The 23,895-nt window shown below is 36.1% G+C and overlaps 3 protein-coding genes and 1 long non-coding RNA gene across 6 annotated transcripts; 3 read left to right on the top strand and 1 right to left on the bottom strand.

Annotated features, from left to right (window-relative positions):
- The first annotated feature begins 1,851 nt into the window (after positions 1 to 1,851).
- LOC132191923 (dnaJ protein ERDJ3A) lies at positions 1,852 to 6,683 on the top strand. Of its 2 annotated transcripts, XM_059607056.1 has the most exons (7): positions 1,852 to 2,079; positions 2,538 to 2,593; positions 3,592 to 3,665; positions 4,000 to 4,529; positions 4,628 to 4,969; positions 5,280 to 5,624; positions 5,867 to 6,683. In XM_059607056.1, exons 1-7 carry the CDS (start codon positions 1,993 to 1,995, stop codon positions 6,152 to 6,154), a joined length of 1,722 nt encoding a protein of 573 aa, XP_059463039.1. In that variant the 5' UTR covers positions 1,852 to 1,992; the 3' UTR covers positions 6,155 to 6,683. The 2 variants fall into 2 exon arrangements, with proteins under 2 accessions (XP_059463039.1, XP_059463040.1); XM_059607057.1 differs by lacking the exon at positions 3,592 to 3,665 and having other exon boundaries at positions 1,999 to 2,079; positions 5,867 to 6,682.
- Positions 6,684 to 12,401: 5,718 nt separating this feature from the next.
- Positions 12,402 to 15,543, top strand: LOC132191374 (pyruvate decarboxylase 2). Its single transcript, XM_059606344.1, has 6 exons — positions 12,402 to 13,248; positions 13,339 to 13,502; positions 13,606 to 14,256; positions 14,505 to 14,622; positions 14,893 to 15,081; positions 15,185 to 15,543. The coding sequence occupies exons 1-6, from the start codon at positions 12,721 to 12,723 to the stop codon at positions 15,353 to 15,355; spliced, it is 1,821 nt and encodes a 606-aa protein (XP_059462327.1). The 5' UTR covers positions 12,402 to 12,720; the 3' UTR covers positions 15,356 to 15,543.
- A 1,865-nt stretch (positions 15,544 to 17,408) lies between these two features.
- LOC132191376 (transcription factor bHLH140) lies at positions 17,409 to 22,405 on the bottom strand. Of its 2 annotated transcripts, XM_059606348.1 has the most exons (6): positions 22,124 to 22,404; positions 21,017 to 21,617; positions 20,659 to 20,725; positions 19,332 to 20,004; positions 19,076 to 19,246; positions 17,409 to 17,949 (listed from the first exon to the last, which is right to left on the bottom strand). In XM_059606348.1, exons 1-6 carry the CDS (start codon positions 22,277 to 22,279, stop codon positions 17,611 to 17,613), a joined length of 2,007 nt encoding a protein of 668 aa, XP_059462331.1. In that variant the 5' UTR covers positions 22,280 to 22,404; the 3' UTR covers positions 17,409 to 17,610. The 2 variants fall into 2 exon arrangements, with proteins under 2 accessions (XP_059462331.1, XP_059462330.1); XM_059606347.1 differs by having other exon boundaries at positions 20,659 to 21,617; positions 22,124 to 22,405.
- Positions 22,406 to 23,052: 647 nt separating this feature from the next.
- On the top strand, positions 23,053 to 23,600 carry LOC132191379 (uncharacterized). The gene is made up of 2 exons (XR_009441270.1): positions 23,053 to 23,221; positions 23,372 to 23,600. It is a non-coding gene; the product is annotated as an uncharacterized LOC132191379 (long non-coding RNA).
- The last annotated feature ends 295 nt before the right edge of the window (positions 23,601 to 23,895 follow it).

Consider the following 23,895-nt stretch of genomic DNA (forward strand, 5'->3'; position numbering starts at 1 on the left):
AAAATTTGAGGTTTTAAATTGCGTGCAAGAGTTTTTTTTTTTTTTTTAATGCATTATTTAAAATGATAAATTATGATTTCAAAAGTTAAATTGCGATTTTATCAAATACTTAATTGTGTTTTTAAAAAATCACACGTTTTAAAAATCGCTTTTTAAATCATACATTTTGAAATCACAAACCTTTAATTTTTATTTCAAAATTGCTATTTAAAATTGTCACATTATCATAGTTGTATAATAATCATATGAGAGTTTACTAAGGGGCTGTTTGTGATTGCGTTTGAGAGGTCTAAAAGTACTTTTAATACTCAAAAAATCCGTTTGAAAAAAAAAAAAATACTCGTTTGGTAAGAAAATCAAAATCGCTTTTTAAGCGTTCAAAAAGCCTAAAAATAGCCAAAATGTGCGTTTAACAAAAGTTTAAAAATGAAATTTTTACCCAAAAGCTCTTTTTAACTTAAAAGCTTTATTTTTCGAACACACAATTCCAAACATGCTCTAAATAGCTATTCTGTTGCAACTTTTATCTCAAACTTCTTTTAAATTTTTATCTCAAAACTAATCTTTAAAACCCTTACCTCAAAACTTTTATCTAAAAAACTGATCTTAAAAACTTAACATTTCTACTAATCATACAACTTAATATTATATAAAATCATACTCAAGGTATGTAAAACATGGGCTCATAACACTATACAACTATTTCATTCTGTTCTAAACCTTATACCCTATTTCACAACCAATCACCTATTGGTTCTCATGTATCATTTCTCAACAATCACGATGAACCTTGAGATCGGTGTTGCTAGCTAGAGATACCAAAAGAGATTTACACTAGAATCCAAATAGATATAACTTGCATCAAGGGTTCAGGTAGGGTTAACCTGTTAAACACCATATCACAGCCATCCAATATGACACATCCATGCATATCAAATCTTCTCATGTATGCACAAATCACCCTCACCAAGACAAAGATTCTGTAGCTATCAAGTATCCTATTGATTACATATTTCCAACCGTCAATAAAGCAGCCAAAGGGATGGATCTTGAAGATTCCAGAGATATGCAAATATGCACTCGATCACTAAGAAAAGGATTCACGTGTATATAATGTCCCACTACCCGCACCCTATATTTCGTCGCTTTTACCATTTTATACGATCATTTTTTTGGCTTTTACTCAAAATATAAATTATCGTGTCGTTTATAATTCCTTTGAGATCATTTTTGAACTCATTTTGTATTTTATGTTTCCAGTTTTGGCACTGTCTAGTTCATTTAAATTTGTTATTAACCAGACCCTTTTCGTACTTGCAAAAAATGAAAACGGTACAGAACTTGTTCACAACTCACAAGCATATTTTCATGTCTCTATTCTTGCTGGGTGGGTTTTGATTGTTGTTTGGGGAACTATTATGAGATTTTCATGGTAAAAAGTAATCTATGGTGAAATCAGCACAAGGTTTTAAGTAAGGACATTATTTATAGCTACCAGCCTACCAGCCTACCACCATCGAATTTACATAAAACAGTTTCCTTTTGGGGCTCGGTGCATAAGCAAAATGAAAAAGAAAAAGAAAAAAAAAGAAGAGCCCAATGCTTGGGGCCTTGGGACTGGACATGATTGGTTAGGCGTTGGGCTGCAATTTAAAGCCTTAAATAGGGGATCCCACCCCCCTCCCTCCTCACCCCGCAAAGAGCGCGTGGCTGTGCGGTCCTTTAACAGGATCAAGAAACTCTAAAATCTCATTGGCCAGCTCGCGTGGGAACATTTGTGACTGCCACGTGTACGAAACCGCCTAAAACCCCGAAGCATCTGGAATTTCTCTACGTCCCGCGAACCTATATATATACTTAACCTTTAATTTCAATCTCCCCCTCTATCTGTAGCTTTCCGACATAAAATACCGATTATCCGAGTTTCCTACTAATCACACTCACACTGACACCCGAAAAGTCCCCGTACCGTATTGCAATCCGGATCCGAATATGAATGCCCGTTTGACATCGTGGATCATTCTCTCGGTTTCGCTTTTCGTTTTAATCTTGGAAGCGAAAACGATCGACCCCTACAAGGTAAGAATATCGGTCCCCATTATTGATTCTTGATGTTCTCTGGTCATTTCCCCTATTTTTCTTTATAGTTTGTTAGAATCTTGTTGATTAAACTTGCTTTCTGCATTGATTTCTAAAGCAAATTTCTTTTGCTAATTGTAGATTTGAAAAACGGTAAAGTTTGTCTTAATTTAATTGTTATTATATACTTTAAAGTTGATTGAATTGATAATTAGAATTCACATGTTATCAATTGCGATTATGTGGGGAAGAATGTAGTTTTCAAAACTGGGGGAGATCTTGCGTGTGTTACCTAATTTAGATGCAGCAGAAATAAAAAAAGAATCATAACAAAAAGAAAAGCCCAGTTGAACCTGTAATTCGTTTCTGGTTGACTTTTTGTCCTTCGAATTACGCCCGGTTTTATTTTTCATTTTTTATTAATAAGGTAAGCTAATTGGGATTTTGATTCTTGTTAGGTTCTTGGGGTGGAGCGAAATGCAGGTCAACGTGAAATTCAGAAAGCTTTCCACAAGTATGTTTTTCTTTAAACTCCCATCGCTTGTTTTGGAGATTTTGTTATTTCGTAGCCTGTAAATTGATTTCCTTTTCATTACTGCTCGTTGAATGACTATGTCTATCATTTCTTGCTGTAATGGTGAGTAGCATCAACACGTACTAAAAATGATTCTACTTGACGGAAAGAAAACGAGTGTGAGGGGTGGGCAAAAAAATCCGCCCACCCAACTTTCGATCTGGCACCGACTTTTCAGAGGCAGCTCGAAAATCACCTCCCTTGGAGGTGTGTCAGAGGTTTTTCACCTGTTCCGACTCCGGCCAATGCGGAAGCCAAAAAAGGCCTTTCCAACTTGATCGGAGTCGGTGCACAACCCTATATGTCAATAAGGGGTGGTCAGGCACTAATACTTTTGGCACTAATTTGGCGCCATGTGTAGGTTTAAGTCTATAGACCAATTATGCTCCTAGATGATATTTGTTGAGTTGGACTGCCTGGAATAAATCAGGTCAGCCCTAGTGTTAACTTTGGCAATAATGGTCTTTATGGCGAATGATGATGTGGGGCAATGACAGTTTAGTGTGAGTATTATGGTGAGCACTTCTGCAAACAGGGGTAATTTGAAGATCTCAAAAAGTATTTTGCTGAAAACTATTAGGTTTGATAAGTAGCATTTAGTCTAAGCATTGTCATGTTTTGCCTTTTTGTTTAGTAAGAAGCTACGCATCATCCCACTTAAACATTGGGTTGCTGAGTTGTGTGAAGAACATGGATCAGCTTTAAAACCCTGAGATTCATAGTTCGGTTTCAAAAATTTGCTTAGAATTGCATTGTTTGGAAAGGTTTTTGAGTGAATGCAAATGGTTTAGGATAAATGCATTAGTTTGTGTTTATGCATATAGATTGCAACATTATAACACACACATGTAGGCAAACCTTCACTGAGACATGCATGCATACACACATATATATATTATAGGTTTGTCACTCACGGTAATTCCTATTATTTTTTCTAGGCTCTCTCTTCAATATCACCCAGACAAGAACAAAAATAAGGGTGCTCAAGAGAAGTTTGCTGAAATTAATAATGGTATGGTAATTTCTTATTTCTTTTCTGTTGAGGTGCTTCTTTTTAAATAATTTTTTTGAGTCTATTTACATATCTACTATTAGCATATAGAACATCTGGATTTGGAGACGAGTACCCTTGTTTTCATCATAATAATAATTTACATTTTTTTTCTGTTGAAATTTATGACCAATAAGTGACTACAATTTCAATTAGTTTTGGTTCCTGATGTTCATATCTAGTATTAATCACTGGCTTTTATTTTATTTGATCAAGATTCCATACTTTTGGGTATTTCTTGTTGGCCATTCTTTCTTTTTGGAAAATATTGACTTTTATCTTCTTTTTTCATCAGCTTACGAGATTTTATCTGATGAAGAAAAGAGAAAAAATTATGATATGTATGGGGATGAGAAGGGAAGCCCTGGATTTGATGCTGGCCATCCTGGGGACAATGGTGGATATACTTACTTCACGAGCGGTGGACCTGGACCGGGACATGATCAGTTTAATTTCAGACCAGATGAATGGCAAAGTATGGGTGGGCAGGGAGGTTCCAAGTCATTCTCATTTTCCTTTGGTGGCTCTCGCGGTCGAGATTCATTTGGTTTTGGTATGGATGATATTTTTAACTTTTTTGGTGGTGGTAATACCAAAGGTAGTGGGAGTCGGTTTGGTGGTTTTGGCGGTTCGACCAGGTCGCAATCTTCCCCTAGGAGCTCCCCAAAGAGCATCAGAACCATAAATTCACAGGTCTTTGAAAAAGAAATAGCTGACCGGGGAATTACTTGGCTTTTGTTGTCTTACACACCCACATTGAAGGGGAATCAACATATTGAATCAATCCTAGAGGAGGTTGCCAGCTCACTTCAGGGAGCATTAAAGGTACTTATCTGTTTTTATTTGTTGTCTATGATGTATGCTCTGTCCTTTGAATTCCCTTTGATCATTACATATGCGTAATTTTGTATTCCCTCTGATAGGTTGGAAGCATAAATTGTGAAACAGAACTGTCTTTCTGTAAGGACCTTGGCATATATCCTCGCCGAGAACCCAGGGTGTTTGTGTATTCATATATAGCGAGTGAGAAGGGTTCTCTGGTGGAGTACAATGATGATTTGACTGTGAAGAATTTGAAATCATTTTGCCAAGAACACTTGCCAAGGTTTTCAAAACGAGTTCTCCTGAATCATTTTGAATTTCCCTCTTCGACCACAGAAAAATTACCTAGGGTCATGCTTCTTTCTACCAAAAAGGATACACCTGTCATATGGCGAGTTCTCAGTGGGTTGTATCGCAAACGCTTCATTTTCTATGATGCCAAGGTATGTTATGGCTGCCTATTAGCTTATTTACTTATTTTTCTTTTTGTATGGATTTGTATTGGTCTAAACCTGTACTAATTAATGAATTTGATAGGCGTACAGTGTCAGAATCTATTGGAAAGAATGAGATTATATGCTTAAAAGAATGATCACTCTTTCTTGTGCATACTTAGATTGAATGCATTTGTATTGAAACCGTCAATTAGGCTTGGCAGGTTATGTTCCATAGCAAACTGAATCAGATCCTGTCTTATAATGAAAAGGATGCTTGGGCTGTATAAATACTCCAAAAAATACTATGTTTGTGTAGGTTCATGATGTTACTGATCCAACTGTGAGAAAGTTGGAAGTTGATTCACTTCCGGCTATAGTTGGTTGGCTATCAAATGGGGAGAAGCATGTCCTAAAAACAGGGATCTCTGTGAAAGATCTGAAATCTGCAGTTGATGATCTCAGTGTGTTACTTGATGGTTTTGAGAAAAATAACAAGAAGGCAGGAGCCAGGAAGGCACAAACTAATACCGCGGAGAAACAGATTCCCCTGCTGACAGGATCTAATTTTGATGCTCTATGTGGAGAATCAACTCCCGTTTGCATTATTGGTGCTTTCAGATCTTCCAAAGCAAGGGAGAAGCTGGAATCGATCCTATCTATGGTGAGTATAGTTTTCTTGCGTAGGGATACTTTTCTTGACTATCTATGGTGCGGTGGTTGAAATCCTACAACGGTTATAAAGAGAAAAGAAAAGAAATGTCTACACAAATAGGATCTTGACTGGAGAGGGAAATGAGAGACACCCATTAGTTCTCTAAGGTTTGTGAGAAATGGGAAGTTCTCTGTTCTCTGTTCTCTGTTTAAGATTGTAATTTTCTTATTCCTTAATATTTGTGCTTTCAGGTTTCTCAGAAATCACTATCAAGGCGACAGAAGTCAGCCTTTGGCTCGAGGGATTCCGTTACCTACACTCTCTTAGATGCCACCAAGCAGCCAGCATTCCTAAATGCATTTGACAAAGCAGGATTTAAATCAGCAGATAAACTCTTGGTGGCCTACAAACCTCGGAAGAAGAAGTTTGCAGCTTTTGTTGGTGAAATGACGGCAGAAGAAGTAGAGGGGTTTATCAGCTCTGTTCTTAACGGGGACATACAGTTTAAGGAGACACGACAGAAGCCAATCGTCAAGTGAGTGAGCCAATCATAGCAAACTTGGGACTTTTCGGTTTATGATTTCAAGTACATAGCAGAGAAGTGATACGGGTCGTTAACCCTGGGTACAGCAAAAATACAAACCATTTGGATTATGGATTCGGACTTCCAGATTTTGCTACTCAGGTTGTAGCAAAATTGTTGAAATCTTTATCCTTAGATTATAGCAAAGAGGTAGATTTCGATTAGCACCACTTGCCACCTCTAGTCATCCCTCGAGTAGAGAGGAGAGCAGTTTTCAAGATATTTGCATAGTGGGCGGAAAAATCCTTGGCCCTGCTGAAGAAGTTTGTTACCAGATAATTTAATCATTTTTTACTTTGTTAGTGTAAAAAATATAGAAGTTCAACAGTTTGTGTACGAATGACCTAATCAATCCATGTTATTAGGGAGAAATGCTATACTTTCTATTTTTATTTTTTAAAAAAATTTAAAGTTCTCAAATGACATCGAATGTTATGTGTTAGTAATTTATAAGACGGTGACGTACATATGTGGCATTTTTCATTATTTTGTCAATTGCTGATAAGGCTATTATGGATTTTACTCTTCAATTTTTACATTAGTCCTTATCATATTTATAAATTAACGTGGTCGTTTGTGTCATTGTGTGATACTACTTATCATAGCAATTAGAACTATCATGTGCAGTCTACGTGCATTTTAGATACTTTATCTTTGTTGGGCCCTTTTTATTTGAAAACCTCAAATGCTCTTAGATGAAAAAAAAATAATAATAAAAAAAAGAGCCCGGCCCAGCTTGGCGCCTTGGATACTAATCCTTCTTATTGTTCTTTTACAACTGGGCTGACATGTCCCAGTGGCGGATCTAAGAATTGGAGTTATCAAGCGCTTAAAAAAAATAATTTGTTTTCCTCTATGTATTATATATATATTTTTTAATACAGTACATACAATCAAAAAATAAATTATACCATAACATATATATCACGAATTAAATCAAACTCATCAAATTACTTGACAAAAAAACAAAAAAACAAAAACAAAAATCAAAGTAATTATTAAAAATTTTCATCTAACGTCACCAACAGATAATAATTTAAACTTCTTGTAAAATAAACTAAGAACAATTAAATGACTAGTAGTGTCTAAAAAAAAAAAAGTACTTTTAGTAAGTTATTAGCATACCATTATTTCTTTTAGAAAAGCCTTAAATCTCAAACTAATTAGAGACTTAGTCTACGTAGAAGAGACTAAAGTATAAATTTAGCAAAAAAACAAAAACCCATTTATCTATAAACTATGACCAAAAACTTATAAAATTGACCCACTATCTCTTTTTTAATAATAAATTATTATCTACTTCTCTCTCCACTATTAAAATATAACTTTATTATCTCTTTCCTTAGTAAAAAGTAGTCTTCTTTCTTCACATGATGACCGTTTGAACTTTGAAGGACAAAAAGAAGGCCAGGGGCGCCCTGGTAATTTTACGTGACCAGGGACGCCCGCCCCAGGTCGCCCTTTTAATGGCTATGAAGCCTATGATGCCCCACTCACAAAAAAAGAAAAAAGAAATAGAAAATAAACGTTGTGAAAAGGAACAAAAACAAGAACAATACTGTTGCCACGTATTCCCATAAAACAAATAAAGTTGCCATCGGATCCTGTCGTCAGCAGGACAACAGTAGGAAGTACGAATGTGTGTCACGGTGTTTCCGGGATTCTCTCCTGATTATCACGTGATTTCTTGAGACATATTGACACGTTGCAGCTTACGAATATTCCACGACGTAAATTATGACTTTCTCCCTGACGTTTACAGCCACTTTTTTTTACCTTACTTTTTATTCGCTAAGCCCACGCGCGCGGCAAGGGTGTGCCACGCACTAACAAAGAAGAAAGAGGAAGTAGAACGTTTTTAAAAAAAAATTAGAGAGGGCGATCCATTTTATTAAGTAGGATAATTTATCACTTTTATGAACCTTGTATGCCCACTAGCTGCGAAGTTTAGCTAATAAGGCAATAATATCTTGAATATTCTCTAGTGAACTGACTTTGCTGAAGAGCAATACTAGCTAATTTGCCAATGAATTTCATAATTAGCCAATGGGCTAAAACCAGGGTCGTGTGGATATGTTTGACAAAAGAAATTGAGAATTCGTTTGTTACGCAATTTTGTAGGTTAAAAATGCATTTTTAAATAAGATTACAGAAAATATCTCATTTAAAAGATGTATTTTTATGAGTGTCTTCTAAAAAAATGTTAGTTTGAAAAGGTAGAAAAGTTGCAAATAGATGGTGCGTTTTTAAAAAGACACATGATTTTAAAGGTAAAACTATAATTTTATCAAATACTTAATTACACTTATAAAAATTACGTTTTCAAATCACTATTTTTTTTTAAATCTAATGTTTTAAAACTGCAAAACCAATACATCACCTACCATAAGACTTTATTCTTACAACCAAGACACCTTATTATCTTTGGTCAAAGGAGAACCTGGCAGGCACACCAAAAATCTCTCCATATATTTATTAGAACATAATTATTTGAGGATAAAAAGAGTCATAAAACTAAACAAAATTTATAAGAGTTAAAAGTAATAATGAGGAGTTACATGAGATATAAGTCACTTGAAGTGGAAGAGTTTATAACGGGTGGTAAAGAATTGTTAAAGTCTAGAATTTTAATAAGTGTGCTTGTAACGTGTAAGAATTGATGAGTTGTTTGTGGTTCATTACAAATAGAAGACAATTCACCTCATTGATTTAATGAGAGTTAAAACCCAAAACCTTGTGTCCATAGAAATTTAATAATACTACCAAATTATAGGCTCCCATAATTCCACATCATTTTGGGACCAAAAGAGTAGGTACCAAAATGATGTGAAATTTATTCATTAGAACCCATGACATTTATCTTGATTAATTATTTTCATTATTTCTAATAAATAAGCTACACATAATTTTTTCTAATGACTAAACATTTGATTAAATGGACCCCCACCTTATGCTATCATGCACATGCCCCCACAACCATCTAGTCACCATGTGATTTTGCTATTCTACATTAGAAATCTAGGCCAAATTCACTAATAAGTATCTCCGAAAATCTAACTCTCAATTAATTTGATTAAAAAGAAATCAAACACAAATTTCATAATTACACAATTGATATTTATTTAAAGAATAATGCTACATACTACATCTTCATTTTATTGAGATTTGTTGATCTAAAGGTAGTATAATATGCAGCATTACTTTATAAAAATAACACTATTTTTATTTTAATAAAGATTTAACTTAGAAAATTATACCTTAAAATTGAGATATGTACCCCTTTATTTGAATAGTAATATTAGTCATCATAACTAAAAATAAAAAAATAAAAAATAAAAAATAATAATAATAATAGTCATCCTATGCCTTGGTAGACTGGTAGTTGGTGCACATGGTGGCTGTGCATTTTCACATGGGAGCCCTATCGGCCATGTGTATAATAGGAAAAATAAACCGATAAATGACTTCAAAAGAAATCATTTTCAAAAAATACAAAACAAATATAAAGCAGATAATTAACAGCAAAAAAAGAAAGAAAGAAAGAAAGAAAGAAACAAGAACTAACCATTTCATGAAATCTTAAGCAAAATAGCAAATTTGGAAAGAAAACATTCATCTTCTATATTCATGTTTTCTATTTGTTCTCGTTAGAATTGAGCTATGTCTCTCATCTCATATTATAAAACATGGCGTTATATTTGGTATGCCCATGCCAGATTATACGACTTAGTATAACGTAAGAATGAAGGACAATTGATATACCCATGAATAAACTCTTTAAAAATGGACATTAATTCCCGACTCATATGGTTAGCCCAAGCATGCCTATTTTTAATAAGCCCAAGCATCCTTATGGACTGACTGAATCTATTAAGCATAGATAGAAGAGCATACAAGCAATAAAGAGATGTCGTGCGGAAAAAAACACTACAAAATAAAATAAAAATAATTTACTTTGTACTCACCATTCTAACCAAACGATTTCTTTTACAATTTTGTTTAGTTCACTGGCTTCTTCAATCTATACTAATAATGACAAAACACCTTTGGTCTTGACCCTCTTTTTTTATTGGTTCTCTCGATTCAGAATTAAACCCATATAGAAAATTATTATAATTTTGACGTGTGTTAATCTTATTGTCAATAGATTATGGTTGGTGAAAAGTGAAAGCAGATACTAGTAATAGTTTATAGTATCAATAAATTGACTTTAGTTTTGATTCAAAATAAATAATTTAATATTCTGTAATTCTCATTACCAGGGACTCTTGCGGTTTCTAAAACCAGCGGATTGTTTTCTTTGTGGCTTTTGCTTCACTGGATTCTACACTCCAAAACCTTGCTCACGGTTTTAGTCGGTCAAGACGGGTCGTCCGCGTCCACTTAAGAGGGAAAACTAGTTATTTAAACCCACGCGCTAACGTTAACCACGAAAGTACACAGGTTTTTTAATTATTTAAACCGACGTGCTAACGTTAACCACGAAAGTATAAAGGTTTTTTAATTTTTAATTTTTTTTTTTTTAAGATTAATAACTTTTTTAGTACTGAGTTTTGATATTTTTTAATTTTCTTTCTTAAGTTTTTAAATATAACTAATTTAGTACCCTTGATTTAAAAAAAAAAAACGAATCACTACCTCCAGTTTAAAAAATTATATGTGGGTGGTCAAATCACCCCCAGAAAGTGGCTTTAGAGAGCCACCTCCAAGGCCAGTCTGAAGGTGGCCGAACCACCCCTAGGAGAAATATTAATCAGTGCATTAATGTCATATATTTTTAGTTAATAGAAATATTAATAGCATAATGAGAATAATTCATAAAGATAAAGTCTTCATCCAAATTGAATTGGATTTTTTTTTATTCAACCTATTAAACTTATATGTATTTCTAGAACATATAATTATCATATATACCAATAATTTATTTTTGTCCATTTCAATTCGAAGGAAAATTTGGTTCGATTTATAATGTCACCATCGCGACAGGTAGACTTTGACGACGTGAACAACTTGACAAAATGGAGGGCATATAATTTGATAGAAAGACACTTACTTCGTTTTCTCTCTTTTATTTTTTTTGGTTGTGTATTTAGTTTGATTGAACCTTGAACGGTATAATTGAATAAAAAGACTCTTTTTGGCAAGACCCTGACCAACCATCCAATCATAGAAGGGTAGCATTGAATAAGCTCTTATCAGAATAATAACAAAATGGTACAATATTATTAATTCTAATGCATGTTTTCAAGTTCAACAAGCTAGAAAACTGATTATTAACTACACCAATTATTAACTAGCAAATATTGATCTTAATTAAGGAAAGTGTTAATCACATCTATGTCATTTTTTTTTAATAATTTTTTGTTAATACTAATCAATTTAAAACTTTATTATAATAACTTTTAAAACTCAATTTTACATAATACATAAACAATGTAAAATCGGAACGTTATACTTACCATCGATCTCTCCATGGTAAAAAAATATAAAAGTAAAGTGAATTAGAGTTGCGTCGCTCCCAAATCCCAATTAACTAATATTATGAAAAGGGTGTAACTGTAACCACATTTATGGGGGGAGGCTTTACCAAAATTTTTAAAACATCTCCAATATACACACACACACACACGAATATCCTCCTTAAAAAAATTAATTTTTAGCCACCCACCAATAGTTTTTTATTTTTGGTTTTGAAGTTTTGTCCCGAGTAATTTTATGTGGTTTGCTTGTGTTTTACTAAAAATGATGTGGCTAATAAAATTACTCTTTGATTAAAATTCAATAATAATCAATTACAAACTCAATTGTAATTTTAATAGCCACATCATTTTTAGTAGGACACAAATAAAATACAAGTAGGCTACTTAGAATTACTCGTTTTGTCCCCTTACCTTCAAGTTCTAGTGCTGCCCCTAATTATGAAAGTTCAATTTTTTTTTTATAAATTTTATGTTAGAATATTAATTAAAATTTATATAAATATATATATTTAAACTTTTTGTATCAACCTAAAAATGAAATAAGATTTCAAAGAATTAGTCAAATGTTTAATCTTTCGCCGTAACTTGTGGAGAGGATCCTTTTCCAAAACAAATAGGGGGAAGGGAAATACAATTCTATCTTTCATTCTAGAAAAACAAAAAAAGAAGAGGATGAGAAAGAAGCAAAAGACCAAATTGATTTAAGGCGCGTGAATTATATTCCTTCCACAGCACACATTTCTTCATAGTTCTTACTTCCTAGGCCTTTCCCTTCGAAACTAGAGGATTCTCAACATCGCACAAGAGTCCACAGACAAATGAACCACTTTCCCCCAAACCGCCCCTAGAAATCCACCACCCCACAACACTCGTCACTCACCCTTATAAATTCCTTTCCAAACCTCGTCACTCTCACCATTCACCCAAGAAACGAAAAAACAAATCACCCAAAAGCCCAAAAGAGCCACAGCTCTCTTTCTAGATTTTGTCGTGGAAAGCAACAACTGTTCCTTCAGCGATTAGTAGTGTGATCCCGTTCTCGATGGACTCCAAGATCGGAGCGGTCGACACGTGTATGCCCTCTTGCAACGACATGGGCAGCCCACCGTCAAACGGCGCCGTGTCGACCATCCAGAGCACGGTCCCCTCCACTTTCGTGAACTCCTCAGAGGCCACCCTGGGCCGCCACCTGGCTCGCCGGCTCGTCCAGATCGGCGTGACGGACGTGTTCACCGTCCCCGGTGACTTCAACCTGACACTCCTCGACCACCTCATCGCCGAGCCGGGCCTCAACAACATCGGCTGCTGCAACGAGCTCAACGCCGGGTACGCCGCTGACGGCTACGCCCGCTCCCGCGGCGTCGGCGCGTGCGTCGTGACCTTCACCGTTGGTGGCCTCAGCGTTATCAACGCGATCGCAGGCGCGTACAGCGAGAACTTGCCACTCATTTGCGTAGTAGGTGGTCCCAACTCCAATGACTATGGGACCAACCGAATTCTTCATCACACCATTGGTTTGCCTGACTTTAGCCAAGAGCTCAGGTGCTTTCAGACAGTCACTTGCTTTCAGGTAATGGGCTTTTAAGGTTTTGGCATACTCGGTTTGCTTTGTTTTGCTGTCTTGTGGTATAAAAATGCAAATTTGATATACTTGCTATAGGCTGTGGTGAATAACTTGGAAGATGCGCATGAGATGATTGATACAGCGATTTCAACTTCTTTGAAAGAAAGCAAGCCTGTGTACATTAGCATAAGCTGTAACTTGCCAGGGATTCCTCATCCAACTTTCAGCCGTGAACCCGTTCCATTTTCACTGTCTCCCAGGTAATTTTTGCGCTTCTTCCTGATGACCCATATAATCCGATCATTTTTATGGCGTATTATGAGATTTATTGGTGCTTCTTTTTGTTTTTTTGTTGTGATCAAGATTGACTAATCAGATGGGTTTAGAGGCTGCAGTGGAGGCAGCCGCGGAGTTCTTGAACAAGGCCGTGAAACCAGTTCTGGTGGGCGGGCCCAAACTGCGCGTTGCAAAGGCATGCGATGCCTTTGTTGAGCTCGCCGATGGTTGTGGTTACGCCCTTGCGGTGATGCCATCGGCGAAAGGCCTTGTGCCGGAGCACCATCCGCATTTCATCGGAACCTACTGGGGTGCTGTGAGCACTGCCTTCTGTTCCGAGATTGTGGAGTCCGCTGATGCCTATTTGTTCGCCGGGCCTATTTTCAATGACTATAGCTCTGTTGGGTACTCGCTCCTTCTCAAGAAGGAGAAGGCCATCGTCGTGCAGCCCGATCGCGTCGTGATCGGAAATGGGCCTGCGTTTGGCTGCGTTTTGATGAAGGATTTCCTCAGAGCACTTGCCAAGAGGCTCAAGAAGAACCCCACTGCTTTTGAGAACTACCACAGGATCTTTGTTCCCGAGGGGCATCCTCTCAAGGCTGCGCCAAAAGAACCTTTGAGGGTTAATGTTCTGTTCCAGCACATACAGCAAATGCTGTCTAGTGAGACGGCTGTGATTGCTGAAACAGGGGACTCTTGGTTCAACTGTCAGAAACTGAAATTGCCGCCTGCTTGCGGGTAAGTGACGGAGAGCATAAGGCATATGTAGCTTAAGCTCATAGAAAATTATTAATTTAATCATCTAATTTTGTTTTGACATTCTCTGTGGACTTTAGCTCTCCTTTAATTTGTTTGGCTAGAATATTTAATTGAATTAATTCCAAAAGCTAGTTAATTTAATCATTAGATTTATATTTTAATAGCATATATTGTTGATATTTGTTTCTGAGTTGTAGTTTCTAAAAGTTTTGAAAATTGGGTTGCAGATATGAGTTCCAAATGCAATATGGATCAATCGGTTGGTCAGTTGGTGCAACTCTTGGGTATGCACAGGCTGTGCCAGAGAAGCGAGTGATAGCGTGCATTGGTGATGGGAGCTTCCAGGTATTGTCTTGTTCCTATTTGTCTCTCCTAATCGTTTTCTGCTTAGAATGTTGACAAGAACCTTGTGGAACACGCGTGCAAATGATTGTGGGACTTGGTGATTTCATAGAAATTCTACAAAATTCCATAATATGTTTCAAATGTCATACATGGATTGCTTTCTCTTAGCTAAATCAAAATTATTATACTTCCCAATATAATAAAACTCCTAATTGACTCCTGAAATTTTGAAGTTTTTTTAAAACATTTCATGGTGATTTTGCCCCGCAGGTGACTGCACAGGATGTATCAACAATGCTTCGATGTGGGCAGAGGACCATCATCTTCCTGATAAACAATGGTGGATACACCATTGAAGTTGAAATCCATGATGGGCCTTACAACGTGATTAAGAACTGGAACTACACTGGGTTGGTTGATGCAATACACAATGGCGAGGGCAAGTGCTGGACAACCAAAGTGAGTTGTTTTACATGGTGCATCCCACTTCAATCAATGAAATGCGAAAGCAGGGGAAACGCTTACTTAATATTTCTTGTTTTGCACTTACATTTGTTTTCAGGTCCGTTGCGAGGAGGAGCTTGTTGAAGCAATTGAGACAGCAACAGGGCCTAAGAAGGACTGCTTGTGCTTCATTGAGGTGATTGCTCACAAGGATGACACCAGCAAAGAGCTGCTTGAATGGGGCTCCAGGGTTGCTGCTGCCAATGGTCGCCCACCCAACCCTCAGTAAACTTGACCCACGTCAATCAAGTGCTGTAAGCTCAAAAATGTTTGAGCTTTTTTTGGTGTGTTACACAGTAGTGTGAATAATGAAGTTTGTTTCCCGAAATGTTGTGTCTTCGACATGAGAGTTTAGCGGATTTGTGTGATTATTCCCTTTGACTTTGATTACCCTCCTAAAAAAATCTTTGCTCTTAATTTTTCTACTCTTTTTATGGATGGGATTCTCTTTGTGGGTGAGACCGGTGGATGATCAAATTTTACAGAAATTTTGACGGCTTAAGATGAGGAAATTTGGGTAGTCTAAAAGAAAAAGATTGTTGAGTTTACTTGTCCCAGATAATTTAAGATGCAGCTGAAAATTAGGAAATTTGGGAGAAAGGTTGCGGAATTTACTTGTAAAGATGTGGGGCTTACTTATTTGGTGATTAGTAGCCTTCAACTAGCTTTTTAGAAAATTCCAACCTCAATCTCAGACAGGTAGGCACAGAGAAGTGAAAAAATTCGAATCTCAGACCGGTATGCACAGGGAGCTAAGTTGACGCGTAAAGAGAGGTACAAGTTAGCTGAAAAAGACATGCAGGGACGAGTGCTTGATTTTTCTTTTTTCCAGTCTACTTTTGAAAGTAGTGTGATATGTCCACCTCAAACGATACAACTCATGATAAAGAAGAATCCAATCAAGATAATTGTCTATTTCTTCTGTTTTCATCATGTCCTTCTTCTTTTATGTTGTACACAAATTTTGAGCAAAAAGTTATTATTATTATTATTTTTTTTTGAAAAAGCATGTAGGAGTCTTTTGGGAGGAAAGTTTTTCAGACCACCTCGATAATATGTTACTTTTTTTAATAGATGGTATTTTCTAAACAATTTGATGCTTAAAGCATAAATTATATAATTTGAGAGTTAATCTTAATCCAGAAAAGCGTGCATAGCTTTTATTATTTTAAGTGTTTGTCACAAATACAAATGATGAACTCTTGAAATTAATTACTTTATAAATAGTGTTAGATCATTTTTCGGTCAGGTACGAATTTGGCCACTTTTCCACCTAAAAAACCCAAGAAAGAGATTTATTTTGAATCAAGAATGTAATTTTTAATATTACTCGTGAGAGATATTAACATCAACAATTAATACAACTCATGATGTGAAAAAACTGCAGCCCAAGATGATAGTCAAAATAAGAAGGATCACTCAAATTTTAAAGTCAGTTGAGAAAACTTGTATTGGCTTTCATCCTTGAGTGTTCATCACTAATTCAAACTGTACTCAACTAAATATCTCTTGTAGCAAATTACGTTGTAAATAGAAAAGCCTTTACCAATAATGATGGTAAGGCAGAATCATTATCACAAAATGTTCAAAACTCTTACACAAGTGTGAGGACCCGCCACATCCTCGCCACTTGCCAATGTCCATGGAAGTTTTGAGCCTATTTCTTTTGTCCAAATCTCCATCATGCAGTAGCCACGCTTTCAACTTGTAGAAAAACCTTCATTATACTGGGGAAAGTACTGGCTCTCCCCTCAGCAAGAAGATATTTTTTAAGCTTGAGATCCTACGAGGTTACAAATACATTGAGTGGCTCGTAATCAAAGTTGTCCTCCAGGAGTAAAAATATCATACGAGATCTTTGCTTTTCTGTGTCAAAATTTGGCTCTGGTTATAGGTGGTCTTTGACTCTTAGTATTTGAGATGACATGTCGCCATGTCATGGGTCCGTGGGATACGACGATGAATCGATGTGCATGATAGGAACCCTAAAATTGAGTAAGAGAAATGCTTCACTTCATTCTACCCACATCTTCCCACCATCTTCACTTCATCATTTTGATTTTTTTCAAAAAAACAGAAAATAAATAATAATAATAAAAAAAAATAAAGAGAGAAGAGATGGTAAGTAGAATGCAATTTTTTTTTTTTCCAGTTGCGTAATTTGTGTAGAGCTGAATTGGTGAAATGGTGCTTTGAAAAGTGATTCGTTAAAATAAAATTAACAAAAATTAAAAATAATTTTTTTTTTAGCTAAATGGAGAAAAAATTTGCTGAGCCGAACGTGGATGCTAACCTTAAACATCCAGTAAATCAATCCACAAACAAAGATCCATTGTGAGAAGACAGAAATCGTAAGGTAAATTGTAAATATTACACAAGGATTTCATTACCATTGCCAAGACGGACCAGCTAAAATCTATGGCTTGAACCAGGGTGGTTTACACTATATACAACAAAATGTGATGATGAATGACGGAAATGCACTTAAGGACCAACGTCAGCATTACATGGTGCTAGCACGAGACGGCCACTTTGAAGCAAAGCAGGGGGAAAGGGGGCTCGGCAGTTGCTAATATGTGATTTTAGCCGAGGTATGTTGGGGTGTGCACTTCTGCATCGATGGCAACGCAACTCGATAGATAACTGACTTTCATCATCATCTCTTGGTGTTGCTTTACCATTACTGCTGACTTCTTCAATTGCATCCACTGAATCGAAAAAAAAAGCAGTGTTGAATGAGTTCCAGTGCTTCTTATTCTTCAAATGTTTTGAATCAAAATCTTGGCTAATAACGTGTAGGTGAAGTTGTCGCATTGATGGGGCCTGCAAAGAGGAGAGACAGTCAGAAATGCATTGTAAGAAACTCAATTTTCAGTTTCCATGATGTATCTCTCATAATTAATCAGCATGATGTTTGTGCATGACACTAGAAATAACACTAGAAATTGGCAAAGGAACATAAACATGCACAAAACAAAAACTGCAACTAAAAGTGTGTTTGATACTGCGATTTTGTAGACCAAAAATGCGATTTTAAACAAAATCGCAGAAAATATATCGTTTGAGGGTACATATTTTTAAAAATTGTGATTTGAAAACATAGAAAAATATGTGTTTTTAAAAACGTACGATTTTAAAGGTTAAAATACAATTTTATCAAACGTTCAACTACATTTTCTAAAAGCGCTGTTTTTAATTCACACATTTTGAAATCGCAAACCCAAATGGATCTAAATACGATGGCACAGTGGATCATAAAAAATGCATCTTTATGATACTCCATTCTTTAATTTTTTCTGTAGTACTTAATTATTTCCACTAAATCAGTTTCCACTATATTACACAATAATTTTAAATACTTGTATTTAGAGCATACTGTCATCTTGTTTTTCAGACCCCAAATAAATGGTTGTCTTTTCCTCTTCTCATCATAGTTCATCACTTTGGCTCATATTATTATGTATGAGTAATGCTACATACTACACCTTAATTCCACTAAGTGGATATGGCAGTGCCATTAGTTATTGGATCAACCCTTGTTTTTTTTTAAAAAAAAGATCCAAAGGCTAATGAGCACTGTCACATCAGTCTAATGAAATGAAAGTGTGATGAGGGTATAGTACATAGTATTTCTTCATTGTGTATTGCTAAAGTGACTTGATACTGCATTAAACCAAACCCAGCTAGCTGACTTTCAAATTTAGCCTCTAATTGGTATTTTCAACTTTAAACTTATTCGTTTGTAAATGCATCCTTTCCACCAAGCTTTATCTATGGGCTTAAGGCATAGACTTAATAATACATAATAGTTTCTTATTCCTATTTTTGGCAAGTGTCGAACACAAAACCCACTCAGACCCTCACCCAACAGAACCTGAGTGGCTCTGCTCATAGGCATAAAAAGAAGCAGAAAAGAGGAAAACTTCAACAAATACTATAACTTGCATACCGAGTGATACCCAAGGCGGAAGATCAGTGATGCATCTTCTTGCAAGAACTTCTCAGCCAATCTCAAACCCACATCATGCATCGCCCTTAACAAATGAAGGTGTTCTTTACGTACATCTGCAAGGCAATCAAGACCTTCATATCGCGCCAACACCAAAAGATGTCTTTTTGCCTGCAAAAGGATTATAAAGATTGCGATAGTGACATATGCAACTTGAGTATAAGAAAAGGAGAAAAAGTTAGCAGTTTAAATTTACCTTGGGATAAAGATCATTCAGTACGACAACATTATCAGAGATCTCTAGAACAACATCCATATGCCTCTCAGGATGCATGGCAATATGGTAAAGAGTTTGAGCCCATGATCCCCAGATCTTTGTCATGCTTCCATCAATCTTGTCGTTGTTCTTCTCTAACTTTCCAGTTCTAGAACCATGGATATCAGCTCCAACTTCATCCTGGGATCCTTTGCACTTTTTGCTTCTATCATTGTCATGGTCACCCTCTCTCTTACTCTTTTGATCATTATTTGGAGAATGCTTCATATTTACACCCTCAGTGTGGTCTTGTAGCTCTGAAGGGTTTGGCCCATGGTTTTCATTGCTTCCCTTGGCCAATTTTTCTTGGCTTCTAGCTACAGATGCAAAACCTTCAAATAATGAAGTGTAAGTATCACGGAGAACTTTGCAGCCTGTAATATAGTCATTGTCCAAACAATTTGGTCTTTGTGGGTTCATATTTGGTCCAAGAACATGTATTACATGGGTAATCCCTTCCCTACTAAACAAGGGAGAATTCGAAGGGAGAGGAACAACCACAGCTCTTCCAGGTTGAAGGGATTTAGCTTGTTCTTTGGTTGCAACTTCAAGCGCTGGACCACCAGCATTAAAAATTGCGGCATTAACACCTCCACCTCCAGGTTTCAGTCGCCTGAAAAGCATAATTACTTATTTGATCTTCTTGACATGCAAACTGAACATATAATCATTTTCTTTTGATAAGTAAAACTGAACATATAATCATAAGCTTATTGCATTGCAGTCATTTTCACACACAGAATATCAGTGGATTAAAGCAGTTATTTGAAGATAAACAATCAACTTTTTGCCTGGGAAACATGCGGTGAGCACTCAGCATATTGTAATAAAAGCTACTGGTTGAACCTCATAGGACAAGTTATGAGATTCCATAATAAGCAAAACATCATTGATTCCACGTAGTCAAACCAAGGAATGACTAAAGGTTTGTTAAACTAGCAGCTTCTAGACAACATGTTGGAACAATGTTGTGAGTCATGGGTTAAATTCAGGCAATGCATATTTGAAGATGAACAATCAACCTTTAGAGTTAGCCTCATATGGTTCAGATACCAAAGAGAACTCAGGAATTTCAGAAAGTTGAAATAGGGAGTTTAACTGAGCATTCCTGCTTTAACATGTGGCCCTCTCCTCCCCTCCCCCAACCCTTCCCCCTTCTGTTTTCCCATGAAGGCTTTCTGAACAAACAGAATCATTCCATTTCAAGCCACTGGAAGAGCCATGCACTTAACAAAAAGTAAACATAAGGAAATGATACAAAACTTACCAGTTTGCAGCATTAGCAATTACATTGCAGCTTAAACCTCCTCCTGAATAAAGTCGTGTAATATCTCCTACAAATGTGAAAAACTTATTGGGATCAATGTTTTTTTTAGCAGCTTTTGCCTTGACCAAAGACAAAATCTTTGATCTAGGAGACAAGTCCACCAACACAAGCCTGGCATTCCCAGGCTTATTTACGAATTCATCAACTTTCTCAACGATAATATCAGAGGCCTTCTCATGGTCGAATTGAAAATCTGATGTTGAAATAGATGGAAATGCCAGAGTGGGAGGATCGTTCAAAGAAACATGACTGCCAGCAGAGCGAACTGCCAGGTCTTCACCCTTCATCAAGTCCTTACCAGCATTTTCTGGAAATGAAGAAACATTTACTGGTCCATTGGAGCTGGAATCCATTTCCTTAATACTCTGAGGAGAAAAAGAACTCTGAATGCTCTTTGCTTCAGATACTGCATTAGCAGCAGGAACCTCTGCTTTCTTTAAGAACTTCATTATACCAAGTTGAATTTTGGCATCCGGGTTCTTCTGACCAAAATATCCATTTGGAAGAGTATCCAATGGACCAAGTGCACTGTATGTATTAAGAGAAGCTTCAACATCACTCTCACTCTGGCAAACTGTGATCCGAGTAAAACCTTCACTCAATTTAGGCAATTCTTTCTTTTGTAGCATTCTGTTCACCACTGCAGCAGCTTTTCCACCTTGCAAGTTTCCTTCGTGCCCTGTCCTTTTAACTGACCGAGATATACATAGCTTAGCTGGAAGATCAAGCACAACACCATGCACATCTACATTGGGACCACCGAGCTTCACAAATTCCGCACGCTGTTCTCGGTCTAGATTGCATCTGTCAATAAATACACTTTTTCCATCCTTCAGTGCACTAGCTGCACTCTTCAGACACTGGGCTTTTGTTCCGGATTTACCACCCCCAATAGTGTCCTGCAGTAGAAATTGAAAAAGGCCATCTGACTAGCATGAAAAAAGATTCTGAACAATTAAAATGACTGAGAATAGACATATTATCAGAAAGACCAGAACAGTGATGATCATCAGAATATACGAGGGAACCTCATTCACAAGAAGCGGTTCAGACATTGATACACATCAGAAATGATTTGAATAATATTAGTACCATGAACAAGCAAGCAATAATAACAGCAGCTACATTGCATTCTGAGAAATGGGTCATGGATAACCATAACATAAGAAACTCTTAGTGATAAAGCAATTGTAATAGATCATTTGCCTGGTGGCCCAGCTGGTTATCAAAGGATGCTGTTCTGCATTTGCTATTAAATTTCGCTTTTTAGTTCTTTCCTAGAAAAGCTTACCGCTTGGTGACACTCATCGCGAAATTCACACACGAACGTGCAAATAAAAACAATTCCCTCAATTGTGAACTGGAAACCCATTCAAGCATTTCATCGAACATATGATAAACATACCTGGCAAATGCGAACCCAGGGTCGGGTAGAGGAACGCATGACTTGTTCACCGAAGGTGGACTTGCCGCTCCCTGGTGCACCCACCAATATCACCACGATACGCTTTGCCTTTGTTTCTTCGCCTTTGCCTTCATGAGAAGCATCATCGATGTCCATTTCCACATTCAAATTTCGACCAGCCAACCTTCTAGAGCTCCGAGCTTCTTCAGTTTCAATTGCTTGCTGCGGCAGTGTTTGGTTACGGTTTATGGTTGGCAAGGTAATCAGATTCTACCCCAGCTTTCGTATCCTTATTTCCTCAGAAAAAAAGTAAAATAGATTTCTTAAAATATCATTTGTTTTAATTGTTATATCAATTTTTTTTTGAATCAATAATTGTTAATTTATTATATCTGATTAAAGAGTATTTGTTTGTTTTAATTGTTATATCTGATTAAAGAGTTATGCTATAATTTTGATTAGGTGAGAGTAAAAATAAGCTTCTATATTAGCATTTTTTTTTAAAAAAAAATACTAAATACTAATGTTAGAAGTTTATTTTGTGTTTCTATTGTATAATTTTAAAAATGATGTGATTTTTTAAATTACTATTAAGTTTGTCATTGATTATTATTAAATTTTAATTAAATGATAATTTTAAAAGCCACATAATTTTTGGAATGATATAAGAATTGTACAATAAAAACTTTTAAAATTACTCGAGAATTACTGATCTAAAGATAAAATGCATTGGTAAGCCAAAAATTTTATTCATTTTTTTAACAAGTTAAACCATTTTAATTAAAAATGATAATAAATAAATAAATATTTCTTAGGAAAATTTGTACCATTTGGCCGTAAAATAGTATTTTTAATAGAAAAATTGTATTTTAACAGGAAAAAAGAAAAAGAAAAAACCAAATACTAACAAAGGGTCAGTGAACCGGCCCGAGAAATTATGGTTGAACCGTATCGAGTCACTCCGGGCTAGCATTAGGGTTTAGTTATATAAATCCAAACCCCCTTCACCGTATTCTCATTTCGCCTCGGAGAATTTAGAGTTTCGAGAGTCGAGACAGAGCGTCGGTTTTCCTCAGGCCAAACACCATGAGAGCCAAGGTAAGATGTGAATCTCTACAATCAATTGTCACTTCTAATTTAGTTCGATCCGTTTCTCGGATTATGACTTCAAGTTTAGTACGATTGGGTCCGATTTTAATTTCGCTCGCTCATATTTTCCTTTTTCTTTTTCTTTGGGAATTTCTTTAGTGGAAGAAGAAGCGCATGAGGAGGCTGAAGAGGAAGCGCCGAAAGATGAGGCAGAGATCCAAGTAGAACAAGACAAAGTCGCCTTCAGAGGTTTTCCCTATTGCCATTAGGTCGTTTTTCCCTTTTCAATGTCGTATTTATGTCCTGAGTCTGCGAAACAAACACTGGATTTCGCTGTTCCTGTAATGTTTTGACTGAAATCTATTTAATGATTATTAGTTTGGATCTTGATTCTTTTGTTCTATTCTTAATTATTTTGGCAATGAATGTTGATCTCAATTTGGAGCATTATAGTATCAATTAACAGAGCCATCCATTGTCATCGATTGTTTGTGTCAATCGGAGTGACAAAACCTTTCATCTAACATAAATACTTCCCTGCTCATAGATTGAAACTTGAATTGCTTAAAGAATTTGACAAGATCATGTGTGCTTTCCTTGTATTCTAGGAGTTTGATTCTTTTAGAATTTGAAACTGATTGGTCTGGATCTGTTTACTGAATTTTGTGTTAATGTCTTGAGTA

This window comes from Corylus avellana, chromosome ca9 (genome assembly GCF_901000735.1).
Source record: "Corylus avellana chromosome ca9, CavTom2PMs-1.0".
NCBI lineage: Eukaryota > Viridiplantae > Streptophyta > Magnoliopsida > Fagales > Betulaceae > Corylus > Corylus avellana.

What these genes read in the sequence shown, in the direction of transcription:
- LOC132191923 (XM_059607056.1), top strand. Translation starts at nt 1,993, where the DNA reads ATGAATGCCCGTTTGACATCGTGGATCATTCTCTCGGTTTCGCTTTTC. An exon ending in AAACGATCGACCCCTACAAG is followed by an intron (nt 2,080 to 2,537) that starts GTAAGAATATCG and finishes GATTCTTGTTAG; the next exon opens with GTTCTTGGGGTGGAGCGAAA. An exon ending in TCATTTTCTATGATGCCAAG is followed by an intron (nt 4,970 to 5,279) that starts GTATGTTATGGC and finishes ATGTTTGTGTAG; the next exon opens with GTTCATGATGTTACTGATCC.
- LOC132191374 (XM_059606344.1), top strand. Translation starts at nt 12,721, where the DNA reads ATGGACTCCAAGATCGGAGCGGTCGACACGTGTATGCCCTCTTGCAAC. An exon ending in TTGGTGATGGGAGCTTCCAG is followed by an intron (nt 14,623 to 14,892) that starts GTATTGTCTTGT and finishes TTTGCCCCGCAG; the next exon opens with GTGACTGCACAGGATGTATC. An exon ending in GCAAGTGCTGGACAACCAAA is followed by an intron (nt 15,082 to 15,184) that starts GTGAGTTGTTTT and finishes ATTTGTTTTCAG; the next exon opens with GTCCGTTGCGAGGAGGAGCT.
- LOC132191376 (XM_059606347.1), bottom strand. Translation starts at nt 22,279, where the DNA reads ATGGACATCGATGATGCTTCTCATGAAGGCAAAGGCGAAGAAACAAAG. An exon ending in CCTGGGTTCGCATTTGCCAG is followed by an intron (nt 21,618 to 22,123) that starts GTATGTTTATCA and finishes TTTCTACTGCAG; the next exon opens with GACACTATTGGGGGTGGTAA. An exon ending in TCCGCCTTGGGTATCACTCG is followed by an intron (nt 17,950 to 19,075) that starts GTATGCAAGTTA and finishes TCCTCTTTGCAG; the next exon opens with GCCCCATCAATGCGACAACT.